This window comes from Giraffa tippelskirchi, chromosome 10 (genome assembly GCF_054371585.1).
Source record: "Giraffa tippelskirchi isolate mGirTip1 chromosome 10, T2T-mGirTip1v1.2.pri, whole genome shotgun sequence".
NCBI lineage: Eukaryota > Metazoa > Chordata > Mammalia > Artiodactyla > Giraffidae > Giraffa > Giraffa tippelskirchi.
Genome location: NC_137284.1, coordinates 97,830,269 through 97,849,249, shown reverse-complemented (window position 1 = coordinate 97,849,249; position 18,981 = coordinate 97,830,269). Strand labels below are relative to the sequence as shown.

Genomic DNA, 18,981 nt, shown 5'->3' with positions numbered 1-18,981 from the left:
GTGGCAAGACAGAACCAAGGAAATTACACACTCTCCCGACAGTATTTCCTCAATATTTAAATTTACCTATATGCTGACAAATCAGATTGTATTATGATTTTGCTTTTAATGTAATTTATGGGGAAAAAATTCAAGGAATAATTGACCAATAAAAGAAAAAACAAACCTTTAAATTTTGAATACCTACTCTTAGAAACAAAATTTTGCTGCTTTTTCAAAGAAAAATCATGTTTCATCATATTGAGTTCTAAAACCAGAGGAATAATAATGACGATGACAATAAGATGGTCTAATTTTTTGAAGATAAGGTAAATTCTTAGCTACCTTGAATATCATATTCTGCTTTAAGGCAAGAGAATGTGCCTTATGACCTGCTGGGCCCCTCGATCTGAGGCCCTCTGTCAAGCATGATATTGTGAAATGAAAATATTTCCAGCCATATTAATAAATAAGAAATGTCACCTCAAAACTGTGATCCAGTGATGCTATAACCCCCCATGGTGACTGCTGAGGAGCTGAGGGAATGCAAGAAGCAAGGTGAACAAGGATTGGCCCCAGATAGCTGAGGTGTGTATGAAAGGAATGAATTCAGTGAGCCCAGAGCCTTTCATCTACCCATATACATAAGCTAAGTTTCTTAACTTGATACCTGATCTCTTTGATGTTCAGACTGCCTGCTCCCTTTGTTGCAAACACGTATATAACCTGACTTCCCCTCCTGCCTCCTTGGTGCAGTTTTCTCAGAGCTACTGAGATGCTGTCTCCTGGGCTTGGAGTCCTAAACATTCCCACCAAATAAAATAACTCTACTTTCAGGTTGTGACTATATTTTTCAGTCAACAATATTTAAGAATCTTCACATAGAAAATCTGCATTTAAGATGAAGAGATTTTGTTATTGTTGCTACAAATGATTTAATAGATTTTCAAAATAATACATAAAGCTTTCTGAGAATGAAATAAAAGAAGCAAAGGTATATAGAATTGATGCTTTTGAACTGTGGTATTGGAGAAAACTCTTAAGAGTCCCTTGGACTGCAAGGAGATCCAACCAGTCCATCCCAAAGGAAATCAGTCCTGAATATTCATTGGAAGGACTGAGGCTGAAGTTGAAACTGCAATACTTTGGCCACCTGATACAAAGAACTGACTCATTGGAAAAGACTCATTTCTCATTGCTGGGAAAGATTGAAGGCAGGAGAAGAAAGGGACAACAGAAGATGAGATGATTGGATGGCATTACCGATTCGATGGACATGAGTTTGTGTAGGCTCCAGGAGTTGATAATGGACAGGGAAGCCTGGCGTGCTGCAGTCCACGAGGTCGCAAAGAGTCAAACACGACTGAGTGACTGAACTGAACTGAACTGAACTGAACTGAAAGAATATATCTCAGAAATTCGATTAAAACTTGAAAAACTGAAAGCCAAAAGCCAGTCTCTAATGACCACACACAGTTGATGTAGATTTGGGCTCCTCACATCTTGCTGCATTCACACCCTTGCCTTGGCCTCATCTTGGGATTTATTTGCCAGTCCCTTGACGTCGGGTGACTTGCCATGGCCAACAGAACAGGATAGAAGTGTCAGCATGTCATTTCCAAGTGTAGACTTCTCGAAGTCTTGCGTATTTTATCTGACTCTTGTGCCTCTGTTACTTCTCGGAGCCTGAGAAGAACCTGCCCTGACTAACTTGCTGGTCCAAGGAGGCTGAGAGGCATATGGAGCAGAGCCAGCACAGACCTGCAGTGGGAAGCAGAGGTGCCCCAGCCACCCCAACCTAGCCAAACCAACTAGGGACCCAGCCAAACCAACCCATAGATCTGTAAAAATAAACGGTTTTTCTTCCACTGAGCTTTTATATAAATTATATATTTAGAATTTAAGGGTTTGCTATAATTCAAAAAGACCAGATAGATTCTCAGTTCAGTTCTGTTGCTCAGTCGTGTCCAAATCTTTGCGACCCTGTGGACTGCAGCACGCCAGGCTTCCCTGTTCATCACCAACTCCCAGAATTTATTCAAACGCATGTCCATCGAGTCGGTGATGCCATCCAACCATCTCATCCTCTGTCGTCCTCTTCTCCTCCTGTCTTCAATCTTTCCCAGCATCAGGGTCTTTTCAAATGAGTCAGTTAGTTCTTCCCATCAGGTGGCCAAAGTATTGGAGTTTCAACTTCAGCATCAGTCCTTCCAATGAATATTCAGGACTGATTTCCTTTAGCATGGTCTGGTTGGATCTCCTTGCTGTCCAGGGGACTCTCTAGAGTCTTCTCCAACACTGCAGTTTAAAAGCATCAATGCTTCCTGCAGTTTAAAAGCATCAATGCTTCAGCACTCAGCTTTCTTTATAGTCCAACTCTCACAACCATACATGACTACTGGAAAAACCATAGCTTTGACTAGACGGATCTAGATAGATCTTAGATGCTACTAACAATATCTCACCAGGATTATTTTTTCTTCCAATTTTAATAAGATATAATTAATACACAGCACTATATAAATTTAAGGTATATAGCATAATGATTTGACTTATATACATCATGAAATGATTATCCCAAAGTTTGAAAGTGAAAGTTACTCAGTTGTGCCGGACTCTTTGCGACCCCATGGAAAATATAGTCTATGGAATTCTCCAGACCAGAATACTGGAGTGGGTAGCCTTTCCCTTCTCCAGGGGATCTTCCCAACCAGGGAATGAACCCAAGTCTCCCGCATTTCAAGTGTATTCTTTACCAGCTGAGCCACAAAGGAAGCCCATCCCAAAGTTTAGTAAACATCGATCATTTAATATAGATACAAAATTAAAGAAATGGGGGGGTGACAAATTTTTCTTTCTGTTAAGAGCTCTTAGGATTTACTCTTTCAACAATTTTCATATATATCATATAGCAAGGTAAATTATACTTATCATATTGTACATCAGATCTCTATTACTCTTATCTTATAACTAGGGATTTATACCTCCTGACTACCTTCATCTAAATCCCAAGGGAAGGAGGAAAGCTAGTGAATGATGACACTTTTGATATGTTTACTGATGTTCTTTTCTGTATGCCCACAGAGCCTTCCCCTACTCCACTTCCCACCATACCTAGGGAAACATTATTACAACAGAAAAGCAGAGATGAAGAGAGATGGTTTCTCTTGATTCCAAAAGCCTTGGTCTTGGGGGAATTTAGGGCATGAAAAAGAACCGTTGAGTGATATGTGAGCAAGACTTCCTGGTCAAGGGAGAATAAGTTAGGAAAATAAGCAAAGTAATTTTTGACGTATGTGCATCTCTAGCATTGACCCAGATGAGGGAGGATCTAAAAGCAGAAGTACTTGTGCCACCTGCTTGAGTAGGGCCCTCTGAGTAGTTCCTTGCAAGTAGTTCCCCTGCACAGTGGCAGAGCATTTATTCTGTTCTCCACACCACATTCACCATATGAGGCTCCATGATGTTGCATCATCAGGCGTGCCCACTCAGATTTATCAGACTTGCACAGAGCCCCAAGAAAAGGAAAGAAGTGTTAAAAAGTGTCTTTAGCCCTAAGGATCATATTGGATGAGCATGAAGGACATTATAGAAGCATCCCCAACAAACCAGTGACTGAGGACAGACAAGATGATGTACCCATCAGCAGATCCAAGATGTAAAACTAAGGAAGAGACTCCCCTCCACAGACCCACCCTGACACTCCTTGGCAATAAGCCCCTGGAATTCATATGCAATACAATCTTAACAAAATGGAAGAAATTAGGAACTGATGGAGATGAAGTTTCTGCCACCTGAAGGAATGGGGGGTTGTAAAAAAAATTAAGTTCAGTTAGTTAAAAAAAAGAAAGTTTTATCTCACAAAGGACTTCAATAATCTATGTTTTCTACTTTTAAAAATCTGAATCAAACCAGGCAAAACAAAATTATATCATTGAGCTGATGGTAGGTATTCATTATACTATTTGGTATATCTTAGATGGTTGAACTATTTTACAAAAGAAATATTGCAAAAGAAAATATATTTATTCCAATCCTGAATCTATGGACTTTTACAAAAGAAATATTGCAAAAGAAAATATATTTATTCCAATCCTGAATCTATGGACTTTTGCAAAAGAAAATATATTTATTCCAATCCTGAATCTATGGACTGAAACTTGCCTCCTGAACCCTAGCATCTGTTATGATTTAGGCAGTATCCTCAGTGCTTTTAAGTGCATCACCTCTTTGGATGTTCATGGCACCCCTCTTGGGTAGATGCCGATTATATTTTTCATTTTACAAATAAAGAAAGGAAAGCTAATTTAAAGAAATAGTATAAAAAGATACTTTCTTAGCCATCTTGATCAGATTTTTAAGATGTAGAAATAGTTGTCTTTTTTTTTTAAGAAAATAAATAGAAAAAAATCATTTAAGAGAGTCAAAATGAAAAGACCCAAACAGGAAGATTCCAGTGAGGCCTCCAAACCAGCACAGGAACAGGATAATGAGGCAAAGTCTTCTCTAGAAAGCAATTTTTTTCCATGTATAAAATGCAAGTTATAGAAGTTACAGCAGGTAAGGGAAGAAGGCCTCAATGGGCTCTGGGGTATGAGGGTGAATAGGGAAAGGTATGAGAGGTGGTGGTGGTGAAAACAGGGTAAATACTCAGCGGAAATACAGGCTGTAAAAATACTGGCATTTATATACTTGTATATAAATAGTCACTGCTCTAAAATGTGCTCCCTCCCCTCTTGTCCTTCTCCCAAGGGCCCCCAACTCCTAGTGAGCCAGCAGCTAGCCAGCAGGACGCTAAGGCACAGCTCTAGAGCTGGGACCAGGCCTGGAGTGACTCCTTGGTGGCTCTGCATACTGGTTATTAAATTGTTTTTATATCACACCTAGTGATAATCCTTATTATAATCCAAGCTATACTCTTTTTGAATTCATCAACAAAGGCACATTTGGGCAGTCTCAACTTTCTGTGTGTTAAGAAATCTTGGAAAGATGACTGCATTTTCAAACCTTCATATCATTATAAGTGGTCAAATCTTAGACTCCTAATCCTGGAGTAGGAATCAGATGAAGCCAGCTGAGAGCGTGAAGAGGACCCAGGGAGGTAAGGATGGGAAGAGGAAGCTGTGCTAAGGGGGTTAGGAAGCCAAGAGAAGGAGGTGAGAGAACATAAAAGGCAATGAACTTCACAGTCTTGCCATAAGCAGGCCCTCACTGCACTACTTAAGCATCCCACGCCCCATAAGCTGTTAACAGGTACCATAGTTATTTACCAACTTTAACATGTTTCATTGCCCCACAAAACTCCTTAAGATAATTTTCATGTCTTTAAACTTCAGTTTTTCCATTTCGAAGATGGCTGGTTTGATGATCTACATCCTTTTTAACTCTCTATACAGTAACATTGAATCTATGAGCTGGCCTTTAAAAAAGCTTCTTATTAAAAAAAAAAAAAAAAAAAAGGGCAAATGAGTCTCCATTTACCCATTTTTTTTTCCTAGTCAATGATTTAGAGAAGTTATTAACCTGCCTCTAAGCCTAAAGTTATTTGTGTGGGTATCAAAGAAAAAATTTATATACTTTTGATTATTGAAATGAATATTATTCATTTCAATCTTGTACTCTGCTAACAATGTCATACTTCATCTTTTTTTTATATCTCATAAAGTTGGATGCAGCCAATTATCCAAATCAGCTATTATAACCAGAATATGATCTGTTTCTCTTTGGTGTCAGCTTCTTGTTGGGGCAGGTTATTGAAGAATTTGTGGTTTTGCCTCTCATTAGGAATTCATTTTGCCCTTGACAACATTTCACTGATCATTATGATTCTATGTGCTATGCTGACTTTGGGGTGGAATCCCCAGGGAGGCTGCTTTCCCTTCTTTAAGTGCTAGTTAAGCATTCACTCAGGCCTCCCCACAAAGTCCATTCCTTGCTGGAATGCAGGACATGCTGTCTCCCTGTTCCTGTTGACTTTTTTCACAGTCAAGATTACTCATCGCAGCTGAAGACTGGATAACAATAGATGGGAAACAGCTTCCACATTTTTCCATAGAACAAAACTCAGCTGCTTTGCAGCCAACATTTACGAAGGAGTGTTTCAGAGAAGAAGCCAGTTCTGACCCTGCTGCAGAGAAGAAGCCAATTCTGACTCCATTTTGGAAACTGTTTGACTTGCTTTTCATTGCTTTTGTTATTATAATCACACACAAGGGCTTGCTTCAAAGGACCCTGCCCCTCTGCCTGAAACTAAAGTGCCTTTGTTAAATTCATAGATAACCTGACCCTGCCCACCTATGAATAGAAGAGATTAACACACCCCTTCCAAAGGCTGCCCATTCCCTGGAGTTGTTTTGCAAGACTGAAGACCCATGAACTTTTACTTCCCCACTGCCTCTCCCTCTCTTTTCTGCCTTTTGAGTTTAGTTCCTCTTTACTTCTTTCTCTCCAACTCTACAAAAGAACCTGGCATCCAGACCTCGACAAGATGGTTATTTTGAGGCACTAGCCTGCCATCTTCTCCGTCAGTAGGCTCCCCGAATCAAGTCCCTTCCTTGTCTTAACTGCTAGTTTCTAGGATTTATTGGCCTACCGTGCAGGGAGCAGAAAGAACTTAGACTCGGTAACAGGAGGAGTTAAAGGAACAGTAATCTTTCAGCAATTATTAGAGGTAGACTAGGCACTACACAGGGCTTCCCGGGTAACTCAGCTGGTAAAGAGTCCTCCTGCAATGCAGGTGACCTCTGTTTGATTCCTGGGTCAGGAAGTTCCCCTGGAGAAGGGATAGGCCACCTACTCCAGTATTCTTGCTCTTCCCTGGTAGCTCAGATGGATGTGGGAGACCTGGGTTCCATCCTTGGGTTGGGAAGATCCCTTGGATGAGGGCATGGCAATCCACTCCAATATTCTAGCCTGGAGAATCCCATGATAGAGGAGCCTAGTGGGCTATAGCCTATGGGGTTGCAAAGAGTCGGACACGACTGAGTGACTAAACACACACACAGGCACTACACAACACACTGACCCTGACACATACCCTCTTTGCTAGAATATCTTGTTTGTTAACATGTAATCTGTTCAAAGTAATTTAGAAGTAAAATTAAAAACCCAACTTTGGGAAGATTTTTAGTATTCTAATGATGACTAGTCAGCATAATTAGTCATACCAACATTTGTGACACTTCTCCTCCCTTATAGTTGAAATTTATCTTTTCTTAAAAAATTATATTGCCTTTCTGCAAGAACATCAACAATAACACAAGCCTGTGCTTTGTCATTCCCTTTCTGTGTTTATGTTTTCTCTCCACCTCCATAATCAACTCTAGGAGTTCCATCCTCTATTTCTCCTCCTCCTTTTGTGCCCATATTTCCTTTTCTAGACTGCCATGTATCCTGTGCCATTTCTGGTATAGTCCTAACTTTTTCAAGTTATAATCTGACTTTTGATAGCATGTGGAACATAATATAAAATGTCCTTTCCATTTTTGGAGAGTGAATTTCCTAACAATAATAAGTGAACTTATTATTGTCCTAAAGTAAAATGACTGATTATCACTCAATTCATCTTGTGCTGATAATAAGGCAAAGAGAGAAGCTCCCGATTTAGGAAGTGTCTTAGGTAAGATATTTTAACTCCTAACAACTTTTTAAAATTTCTAATCAATTACTAAAATAAACCAAACCTCTTTTAACTCACAGTCAAGTACTTTAAAAAATGTCTGGAAAACTTGAAACTCCAATTAAATATTTGTACAACTGTAAATATTTTATGTATTTTGTAAACATGGCATAACCTGTTGGCACAGATTTCCTCTGTTACAGAAAAAAAAAAAGTCGTAAAATTATAGAAAAGTTAAACATTTTTATTTCTAATTTCAAAGCATTTGGGAAACATTTCAGAAGCAGTTGGTAAACGTTAAATTCTGCAGGCGTTAAATTCCAAGTTTCCATTCACACAGACTAGATGTAAACCTGTGTCACCAAGAGCATACCACACACGCACCCACACAGATTCCTTCCTTGTGTTTAGATATGAATTACACCTAAAGATTTTGGGTCACTTTTCATCCCCTCCTCTGTAAAACTGGGAGATACTTGTATCTTAGGCAGCAATGGAACTTGGGCGATGGGAAGAAACGGTATAATTTTTTCTGAAGCTCGGTTGCCCATACTGGGCATCTCTGTACACGGTCTTCGACTCCCTCCTCCCGTCCCCACCCTTGCTGGGATGATGCACTGCGAAAACATTAGCTCTCCCCAGTACGCCTCTCAGTGGCTTATAGCTGAGAAAATGTTGCCCCAGGTTTAAAATATCTGCCCAAGGAGCCCAGCGCGGGTGAAACGCTTTCTCATTGCTCTTTACTCCCTGCGGGCTCTCCCCGCCCTCTGCTGCCCTAACCTTGGGGATGTGCCTAGACCCGGCTCAGCGCACATCCCGGCCAACCGCGAGCAGAACAAACCCTTGGCGGAGAGCCAGGAGGCTCCCGCCCAGCCACCGCCCCCCCAACCAGCGCCTCCCCCCCACCACCCCCATACAATACAAGATCTTCCTTCCTCAGTTCCCTTAAATCACAGCCCAGGGAAATCTACCCAGAGCCTTCAACCAGCCACGAGCCAGAATGTCGGGGGGCAAATACGTAGACTCAGAGGTACGCTTGGGTGGGTGCGCTCCGGGACGCGGTGCGCAAGGAGTGCTGCTTCTGCTATCTCCCACTCTAAATATTCTGACTGCTTTGCTTGCCCCAACCCTCTCTCGACGTTGGAGCACTCCTCTGGCTCTGGCATTGCTGAGGAATGGGCTTGGGCGGGGAGGTGAAGAGGAGGCAGGAATGTTTCATGTTTTCCTGTTAGGAAGGGGGCCAAGGGAGCCCAGGGGCCTAGGTCGCGGAAAGAGGGGGTCGTCGGGGTCCCGGACTGAGGGCGCGTTTCTGAATGGCTTAGGGGTACTGCCTTATTGAGAGACCCCCATGGTCCGGCCCCTGTCTGCTGGGAGGTGGAGAGCTAGAGTGCAGGGTGGGAACTCATTCACTCGCAGTCTTGGGGACAGTCCCCACGACTCCCCACCAGGCGCTCCAACCAGCTGGCCCGGGCGGCGGCGCGCGTCATGTTTGCACTTTTCAAAGCTCTTGGGCCACCTCTAGAACTCTTCCTGCATCTCGGCGCCTGACAGGGGTGCTTGGAGAGGAGCGTCGCCTCCTCCTAACTACCACCCCACCCCCCACCCCCCACCCCCCACCTCCCTACCACCTCCCGGAGCTCCGGCTCCGCCGGGGTGTGGAAACCTCGTTTTCCCTTACGCAGCCGCCGTTCAGCAACAGGCCGGGGGTCTGGGAGTGACCTAAGGGTGGGTCGGGGGAGTTGTGCAGGTGGAATATCGTTCTAGACAGTATAGGGGGTCTGACACTTGGCTCGATTCAAAGATAGGGGATGCTGGCTTGTGTGCACCGGGGGAGGGGGTGTGCGGGGAGCTGTACAGGGACAGAAACGGCAGAGGGAGGGTGGAGGACGCGGGCAGGTGCAAAGGATACTTGGCCAGAAAGGAACGAAAAGGGAACACTGCGTGCGTCGGGGGGGGGGGGGGGGGGTTCAAGCTGATCTTAAGGATGAAGTTAGAAGGAATTATGGAGAGAAGGGAAGTAGGGACCAGGGACTGGAGCAGGTGAAGAGCAGAGGAGAGGGTGGCCTGGCGGAGAGAGGAGCTGGATAAAAGTCGGAAGTCGGATCCCCTCCCCTGTGGGGGTCTCCGCGGGATTCAGCCGGCTGGGAATGAGTCGGGCTGGGGCCGGGCGGACCGCGCTGCGGGGTTTGCCCTGACCCCTGGCGGTGGCGGGCGGGGGAGGCAGGAGCTCCCAGCCTGGTACCGAGGGGTGTGGTGTCCTCTCCCCGATCCTCTTAAAAAGCTTGCGGCGCCAAGGAGTTTACTGTGCGCGGAGCCACTGCTTCGAAATCGGTTAGTTCGATTTTGAGCCTCGAGGTTTGCCTCGCTGCCAGGCTAACTTTTCTGATAGCGGATTTTTCTTTTTGAAATCTCCTTCCCACCGCCGGTGCCACCCTCTCCCTCCGGGCCGTCCGCCCTCTGCAGGGACATCTCTACACTGTTCCCATCCGGGAACAGGGCAACATCTACAAGCCCAACAACAAGGCCATGGCAGAGGAGATGAACGAGAAGCAAGTGTACGACGCGCACACCAAGGAGATAGACCTGGTCAACCGCGACCCCAAGCATCTCAACGACGACGTGGTCAAGGTAAGGTGAAGCGGCCAGCAAGGAAGGGATGTGCCCCGAGGAGACGCTGACAGAGCCGGGACAGCTCTCCTCTGTCTGGCTAGCAGCCTGTGTTTCTTTCCCTGTCTTTGCCACACACTCACCATTTTCTGGGGCTTGATGTGCGGGAACCGCGGTCATCAGAAATGTCACATCTCCCCTACCCGCTCCTGCCAGTTAGTTCAGCTGGAATTTAGCTAACTTGAGTTTTGTAGAAGTTCATATAACTGCACCCTTCTCCTGGCATATGAACCTCCAGGCCTCAGTAACAGACAGCCCCACACTCCTTGAGAGCCGGAGGTGTTTGCTCTGCAGGTCATCCTCTCTCCGACTTCAGGTTGAAAGTCTAAGTGAAGCGTGGTGCTCCACTGCATATAGAATTAATAAGCAGTGAGATGGTTTTGTAAGGTCTTATGCCAAAAGTAACAACTGGAGTACTAAGGGGGCAGGTTCCCCCAGTTAAAATTCAGATAACCTGAAATAATTTTCTTAAAAATATGGATGGAAATGCTCCTGACAAAAGATGAAATATGTGTGTCTGCATATATATGCAGAATAGAATTGAATATTTAATATTTATAAGAAGGGTATTGGAAAAAAACATGGTGTTTGTTGTACACAGCTAAGCATATTTACACAACCAAAAATAATATGTGCCTTTTGATTTCTCCTATAGACTTCTAGTTAGTTATGGAGAGTTGCTTCTTCAGCTTATGGGACATTCAGGTTGGAGTTCCTTTTTATAGTTCCAGGATGTGCTTGGTGAGATTAAAAACAGGTTAATTGAATGGGTATTGGCTAAACTTAGATCTGACTGGGTGGTCAGTTTTTAATTATCATTGTGTTATTCAACTTTGACTCCTTTAGTAAATCTTATCAGAGGAATTTGTTGCTTGAACCCATCTTGATTGGGAAATCATAGGCCTGAGCCATCCTTGGCAGAGGGTTTTCTTTTAGGAAAAGGGAAGGTCAAGGGAATTCCTGGCCTGAAAGATTAAAGTGTGAAGACCCTGGGGGCAGCCAATGGAGTGGATGAGCAGTTTCCACCTACCCAGCATCCTGTCCAGGATGGGAGGAGCCATAGTTCAGAGACTGTTCACATTTATGAATAATATATTTCAAAAAGGGGAACAATTTAATCTGTAACTGGAAGGAAAATGGAACAGTCAGAATTGAATCTCTTGGCTTGCTGGTGGAGGAAAAAGGAAAATTGGAGCCTTAGCAGACTTTTCTACTAGCTAGATTATGGAATACTAAAAGCAGCAGCAACAACAAAAGTAGCATATAAACTGAAAATTAGAATTGCTAAAAACTATTTATTAAAAACATTACCTTAGAGAAGCATAAGGGCATTTTTGCTTGTTTCCCTTCTCATGTAGCTTTGAACAAGAAGGAAGAGTGTCAGGAAAAGAGGCAGATTTCAGAAAGGCCTAGCTTCATCTCAGCCTCCTTGTTGTTCCCCTGCAGTGTAAGAGGGATTCCTGGAGCAAGAGAACCTCCCAGGATGAGTCAGAGAGGCCAGTAGTGTGGATGTGGGTCTCTACACATAGCATGACTAAGTTGAGAAAGAAAGGCCCCACTGGGAAAAGAGGCTTCAACACAGATGGAAAAAAGGCATAACAGGCTTAGTGGAAATAGCAGTTTACAAAATAGCATTTCAAAGAGGAAGTGTGGGGATCTTCATATTAAAGAAATTAAAAGGAGGAGTTAGAGCAAGCTTCTAATGGCCTAGAGAAAGCAAATCCCGCCCACTTGCTCATAGAACTATGAGCAAAACAAGACAATCAGACAGAAAAATCAACCTTGAGAAGAATTTCGTAGGCCCACTTACTTAGAGGTCTTGCTTAAAGAGGCCTTTCGAGAATGCCCTGCAAAGAAAGACCCAAAGAGTACCATGTGCCAGTAAGGCTGGGAAAGGGGGCCTATGCCCAGTGAGGACGCCTATCTTATATTTTTTTTCTTTGAGTCCAGTCATAAATGTAAGGATAGAAACAGTGATCATCTTCTCCGTGTTACCATGACAGTAAATAATAAATCTCTGCAAATTTTACTTTTGACAATATATATTTCTTAAAATAATAAAGGCACTCAAAGCTTCACTCTTAATGCCTGGTAACTTAAAATTTCATAAAGAAATGGTGGTCAAATGAATGTACTGTTAGAGCTACCCAGTCTGGTAAGAAAAAGACTGTTCTGAAAGCAAGCAGCTCTGTAAAAGCTGCCAATTCTGTCCAATACTATAGTCACTGGCCACTTGTGGCTATTTCAATTTAAATTATAAGTAATTAACATTAAATGCAGTTTAAAATACAGTTCTTCAGTCACACTAGCTACATCTTGGGTTCTCAACACTTAAGGTTAGTAGCTACCATATTGGATAGCACAGATATAGAATATTTCCACCTTCATGGAAATTACTATTGGACAGCACCAGACTCTTCTCTTTATATTAAAAATGTCCCCACATCAAGGTTAGAAACTTGTAGATGGAGAAGAAATGAAACATAGATGTAAGTGTAAGGAGCAGCCCAGTGTGTCTCCACAGTATCCTTTAGTCTCGTAAAACAGCTATTTAGGGTGGAGAAGAAAACTCAAAAGCTAGAGGTGCCATGAATTTATATTCACAAAGGTGGAATATTATTACCTATTCCACCAGTGATAATGACATAAGTTAGACTACAATTTAGTTCCAATAAAACTGGTTTCTTATTTCACTAAAGGTTTGTTGTACCATATTAAAAGATGTCTGTATAGGTATTTATCCAAAAAACAGTCAGTTACAGATTATTTTAAAAATTTCCTCTAATTAAAATGGTAATACTTTCAGACCCTCCATTCTCCCTGAGATTTCTGTCTTCTTCATTCATAAGTTTACTGTGTACTATTTTGATTTTCTAATAAAGAAAATAGCTTCAGATTTATTACTCTGGTATCACAATAGCCATTGATCAATTTATTAAATTCCTAACATATGCTAGAATAGACACTGTGCTACGTTCTACAAGGGCAATTCCTAAAATAAGCCCTAGCAATCACAAAGATTAGAGTTAATGAAGATGAGATGCATATAGATTAAAAATACACACACACACACACATATACACTATCACAACAGTAAGTCACTGCCAAATGTTAACTAATTGGTCCTTTTTTTTTTTTTACTTTGACTGCCAGGAAACATAACTAGATTTTAAGTTTCATTAATCCATGTTACTTATTCTCTCACATATGGTTTTGAATTTTCACTTTTTCAACTAGCATGTTGTTTTATGTGCCCTCTATTGTAATGCTTCTCATCATCATTTTGGAAAGAGACCAAATATATACTATAATAAGAGCTTCCCAGGTAGTTCAGTGGTAAAGAACCTGCCTGCCAATGCAGAAGACATAGAGACTTGGGTTCAATTCCTGGGTTGGGAAGATCCCCTGGAGGAGGGCATGGCAACCCACTCCAATCTGCTTGCCTGGAGAATCCCCTCGACAGAGGAGCCTGGCAGGCTATAGTCCACGGGGCCTCAAAGAGTCGGACACGACTGAAGCGACTTAGCATGCACTCACACATACTATAATAAATTAAAAGAAAATAGTATTGAGCATTGCATAATAAAAAGTTTATTTAAAAGTGAATCATATCAATTATCTTGATATTAGTAATAATTCTGCAATATGGATGTATATCAAGTCATCATGTTGTACATTTTAAATATTATATTTGTCAATTATTCCTCAGTAAAGTTTTTTTAAAAGTTTCTTAAAAAGTTAATGGAACTGATATTGTTAGGGAGACCCTACTTGGATAGGGCAATAAGGTGAGAGAAGAAGGATATATTATAGAAGGTTTAATGGAGAAGGGCATGAAGAAGATGCAATCTGAGTTGGGTCATAATGGACAGATGGAATTCAAATAGCCGACAAAATTACAGAAAATTCTTAATGAAAAGGCATGGAGATGGGAATGTCCCACACAGGACATAAGTCTGGGAGGTTTAGTAGCCCATTTTGACTGACATTAGAGTTCATGTGGCATAGTCACAGGTCATAAAGATGAAAACACTGACTGTGGCAGATGATAGAGTCCTGAGTCCAGTATTCCTGATAAGTTTGAACTGTATTATGTCAGCAGTGGGAAGCCAAGAAAACTTCAAGCTTGGGATGACATGATGAAGGTGGGGCTTTCTGGAAGATGACTGGTGGAGGTATAAGATATAACAAAAAGGTAGCCAGTCTGGATAAGGAACAGTTATGATGTAACAGCATCAGGGTCCAGACATGAAATGAGAAGAACAGTATGTGGTGGCATTAGAATAAAACCACATAAGCACAAAAGGACAGAATTTTAGAAATAGAAGAGAATGTAACAGTTATCAAATTAACCTCCAATTCCTTTTTTTTTCTTTAACATTAAGAGAAATTTAAGGGTTAAGAAAGGTTAAATTTTTATACACATGTTCACATGGTTACTGTACAAAAACAGTTATTTTCAAATATTATAAGGGATGAATAGATAATATTATGTGATTATTGTCATTAAAGGAGAATTCTGAGCCTAGCTCTGAGACAAATCAAGATATCTTAGAGGAGATATTTTGGAAAATAAAAATAATGCATTTATAACTTTCTCTTCTAAAATTTTAATGTGATATTATTAAATATACACAGATACAAAGTTTTCTTTAGCAATCAAGGAAAAAACATACAAATGGTAATCAGACCAGTTTTGGTTTCAAAATAACAGCCTAAAGCCACCATGATCCCTTTCAACTATAAAGCATTCTAGAGCCATTAGTGATTAATATCAATATAACCGATTTTAAATTTTATGTTTGCTTACTATACTTATAATCAGAGCACAAGATTTAAAAGATCAGATTGACCCAAAGCACTCAGCACCATGTTAATAGTCTCTTCTGTTGGAACTGGTATTGGTTTTGTTTATTTGTTTGTTTAGGAGACAGGCGCACAAGATGGTTATTAATACTCTGCCACATGTAAGATCATGCATGGCATTCAGAATCCTCAGTTTGTAAAAGAGTACTGTGGTCATGTTTGGTGGGAAATTATTCTCACATCACTGAGCAAATAATGATATTAAAATGGGAGACTTTATTCATTCTTAACCATCTGAAATATTTTCAAGTTTAGTCAACAATGATATACATTTTAAACGCTTATTAAAAGAAAGTGTTATTTTTTTTCTTTCTCTACCTCATAATTTCAGTCAAAAATTATTGAAGCATTAGCTCAACTTTAGTTCAAACTGAATAAACTTTCATATTGTTTATTAAAATTTAAGACAAAATACACCAAATATTCTTGAATTATTAAAAAGTTCATGACGTGGGGTTTTCTTCCAATTAATAGCAGTGTTGGCTACATTTTAAAGTGGCTTGAAGTAAGAACAGCTGCAAGAGTAAGCAGCATCTGGAAAGTTCAGTAATTTATAAAAGCACCTGCTTATGCATCCTGCCCACTCAGGTTCATAAAATAGCACTTTCATACTCCACACGAAACTGCTTTTTAGTTTGCCCTACTTTTAAGCATAAGTTATCAATCTCTATGATGAAATGTTTACAGTGAGCTGGTCCCTAGATGAAAAGGGCTGTGTGCCCTCAACTATGGGGTCCTGGGCTCTTTCGTGATTCTCCTGGCCAAATTTGCAGTGGGAAAAGGGTAGGGCTGCTCTTTTCATACGAAGATGATTTGGACCAAGAAATACACTCTCTCCTTCCACTTTTTGGACCTCATATATATATATATTAATCTAAGTTACTATACTAAGGCCCTAGAGAAGAAGATTTGCATACTATACTTCTGTTAAGAGAAGTTTTTATTTAAAAAAAAAAAGCCTTCAGCCCCTAAAAATATGCTTAGCCATCAGCCTCTAGAAATATGCTTAACCATAGGTGCTCAGAGGCACCTTGACAGTAGAAAGGGTATTGTGTCAGGAAAATACATTTTTGAGACTTTGATAACTTTATTTTTTAAAACTTGAATGTAATGATTCTTAAATATATTAGACACAAAATTCTGTTTCTTTAAAAATCAAGAAAAGGCACACACACAATAATCAGGTCAGTTTTGGTTTTAACCTAAGGACCAAATGCTTTTGTGGTCTCTATCAACTGGAAAGTGTCTTATCCCATTAGTGTGGGACTGAACACCAAGGAAGAGGGAAAGTTATGTCAGGACAACGGGTTTCTTAGCCTCAGCAGTCCCCAAGAGTGGAACTTGGAAACTAAGAGCAAACTTGTTTGACTAATGAAAGCTAGTAAACCCCAGCTCTAAAAATACTTTAGCAAAGCTATTTTACGTATCTATGCTCCAGTTTCTCCAACTATAAAGAAAAGAATGAGAGTCATTCTCATATAACAGCATTCCTCTCTCAAATCCACTTATCTTTCAATAAATGACTATTATATACCTACTATTATGTGCTGCACATTACAGTTGGAACAAAAGTAGACAGGAACAGGGCCCACAAAGTTTTTGACTATCTCCTTTGCCTCTCTTCACACAGTTTCCTTTGAAAACTTTTGCTGAAATACCTTTACCAAATTCTACTGTCTGTTAAAATCTTAAAACCTTCAAGACTTTCTTTTTAAAATGCCTCATCAATAATGCTTCAAATTATTCCTGAGCCAGGAAATAAGACTAGGGGAAAATAACGAGCATATATTTTTTTTAAACAATTTGCCCTTGTTTGGGTCCTATAAAAATTGTAACTAACTTATTATAGAAAATATTTCAGTTCTCTAATATTCTCTCTTCCCATATTAGTTCTGAACCTTTAATCTTTCTATTGAAAATTTAAAATTTCCAACCTTTTAAAAACCTCATTGCCTCTTTGCAAACCCAAGAGGGCTTTCATATTCACCTGGGCATCAGAGTCATCACAGGAGTTTTTAAAAATACAGATACCTGGACCCACTACAGAGCTACTAAATTAGAGTATGTAGGAATGAGGCCTAAACTAGGGGCTCTTGGCTCCCTAGATTATGAAGTTAAGTTTAGAAATGATTGTACCCAAGGTCAGCTTAAAGATATACACCTGGATGTTACTATCCTAACGGAACAGTCACACTGTGTAGTCTAGATATTCTCCCTGCCAGAATACTTGAAGGTTGCATGCATGCGTGCTAAGTAGCTCAGTTGTATCTGACTCTTTGCGACCCCTGCTCGGCTCCTCTGTCTATTGGATTCTCCAGGCAAGAATTCTGGAGTGGGTTGCCATGCCCTCCTCCAGGGGATCTTCCCAACCCAGGGATTGATTCTCAGCCCCTGAGTCTCTTATGTCTCCTGCACTGGTAGGTGGGTTCTTTACCTCTAGTGCTACCTGGAACCCCCACTTGAAGGTTAGGCCAGTTTAAACCAGGGGGTTTTCAAACACCATAGACAGTTCCCAAACCAGCCTTGCTCAGTAGTACTCCATCCCTTGAGGCCACTTGGGCTTACAACCAACTGCAAGCTTAGAGCCTCAGGGTGACCTAGGGTTGGGGTAGCCATATGTTCTACATTGTCCCATGCCCCTGAGTAACTATTAACAGTGCCCTTTTCATGCTCAGAAGTGTCCCAGTTTGGAAGAAAAAGTATATGCTCATGAATGAATTGGCAATGACCTGTAACTGATTCCTGTACCTGGAATTCACCAGAAGTCCCTGCTTACATTATTTTTTTTAGCAAATGGGCAAAATTTCCACATTCTAGGAATGTCATGCTTTTCATTCCTCTCCAGTCTCCAGCGTCACCTGTCTCTTATCCTTCACTGGGCCATCAAGCTGCACTCTAACTTGGAAGACATTCTCTCTCTTTTTTTTTTTTTTTTATAAATTTATTTATTTTAGTTGGGGGCTAATTACTTTACAATATTGTAATAGTTTTTGCCATACATTGACATGAATCAGCCATGGGTTTACGTGTGTTCCCCTTCCTGGACCCCCCTCCCACCTCCCTCCCAATCCCATCCCTCTGGGTCATCCCATTGCCCCGGCCCTGAGCCCTTGTCTCATGCATCGAACATGGAATGGTGTTCTGTTTCACATATGATAATATACATGTTTCAACACTATTCTCCCAGAACGTCCCACCCTCACCTTCTCCCTCAGAGTCCATAAGACTGTTCTATGCATCTGTGTCTCTTATTCTGTCTCGCATATAGGGTTATCGTTACCATCTTTCAAATTCCATATATATGCATTAGTATACTGTATTGGTGTTTTTCTTTCTGGCTTACTTCACTCTGTATAATGGGCTCCAGTTTCATCCATCTCAGTAGAACCGATTCAAATGTATTTTTTTAATGGCTGAGTAATATTCCATTGTGTATATGTACCACAGCTTCCTTATCCATTCGTCTGCTGATGGACATCTAGGTTGCTTCCATGTCCTGGCTATTGTAAACAGTGCTGCGATGAACATTGGGGTACGTGCGTCTCTTTCAATTCTGGTTTCCTCGGTGTATATGCCCAGCAGTGGGATTCCTGGGTCATATGGCAGTTCTATTCCCAGTTTTTTAAGGAATCTCCACACCGTTCTCCATAGTGGCTGTACTAGTTTGCATTCCCACCAACAGTGTAAGAGGGTTCCCTTTTCTCCACACCCTCTCCAGCATTTATTGCTTGTAGACTTTTGGATAGCAGCCATTCTGACTGGTGTGAAATGATACCTCATTGTGGTTTTGATTTGCATTTCTCTAATAATGAGTGATGTTGAGCATCTTTTCATGTGTTTGTTAGCCATCT

At 41.2% G+C, this 18,981-nt stretch overlaps 2 protein-coding genes across 8 annotated transcripts in view; one reads left to right on the top strand and one right to left on the bottom strand.

Moving 5' to 3' along the window:
* The window catches only part of TFEC (transcription factor EC), a 751,469-nt gene that overhangs the window by 598,648 nt on the left and 133,840 nt on the right, over positions 1–18,981 (bottom strand). The window lies entirely within an intron of this gene.
* The window catches only part of CAV1 (caveolin 1), a 37,177-nt gene continuing 26,742 nt past the window's right edge, over positions 8,547–18,981 (top strand). The window contains exons 1-2 of one of the 3 annotated variants that reach the window (XM_081537901.1): positions 8,547–8,627; positions 10,061–10,225. In XM_081537901.1, coding sequence (XP_081394027.1) covers positions 8,598–8,627; positions 10,061–10,225 — 195 coding nt within the window. In that variant the 5' untranslated portion in view covers positions 8,547–8,597. Of the gene's footprint in view, positions 8,628–9,111; positions 9,323–9,898; positions 9,929–10,060; positions 10,226–18,981 lie in introns of those variants that run through there. The other 2 variants (XM_081537903.1, XM_081537902.1) reach the window with 2 other exon arrangements.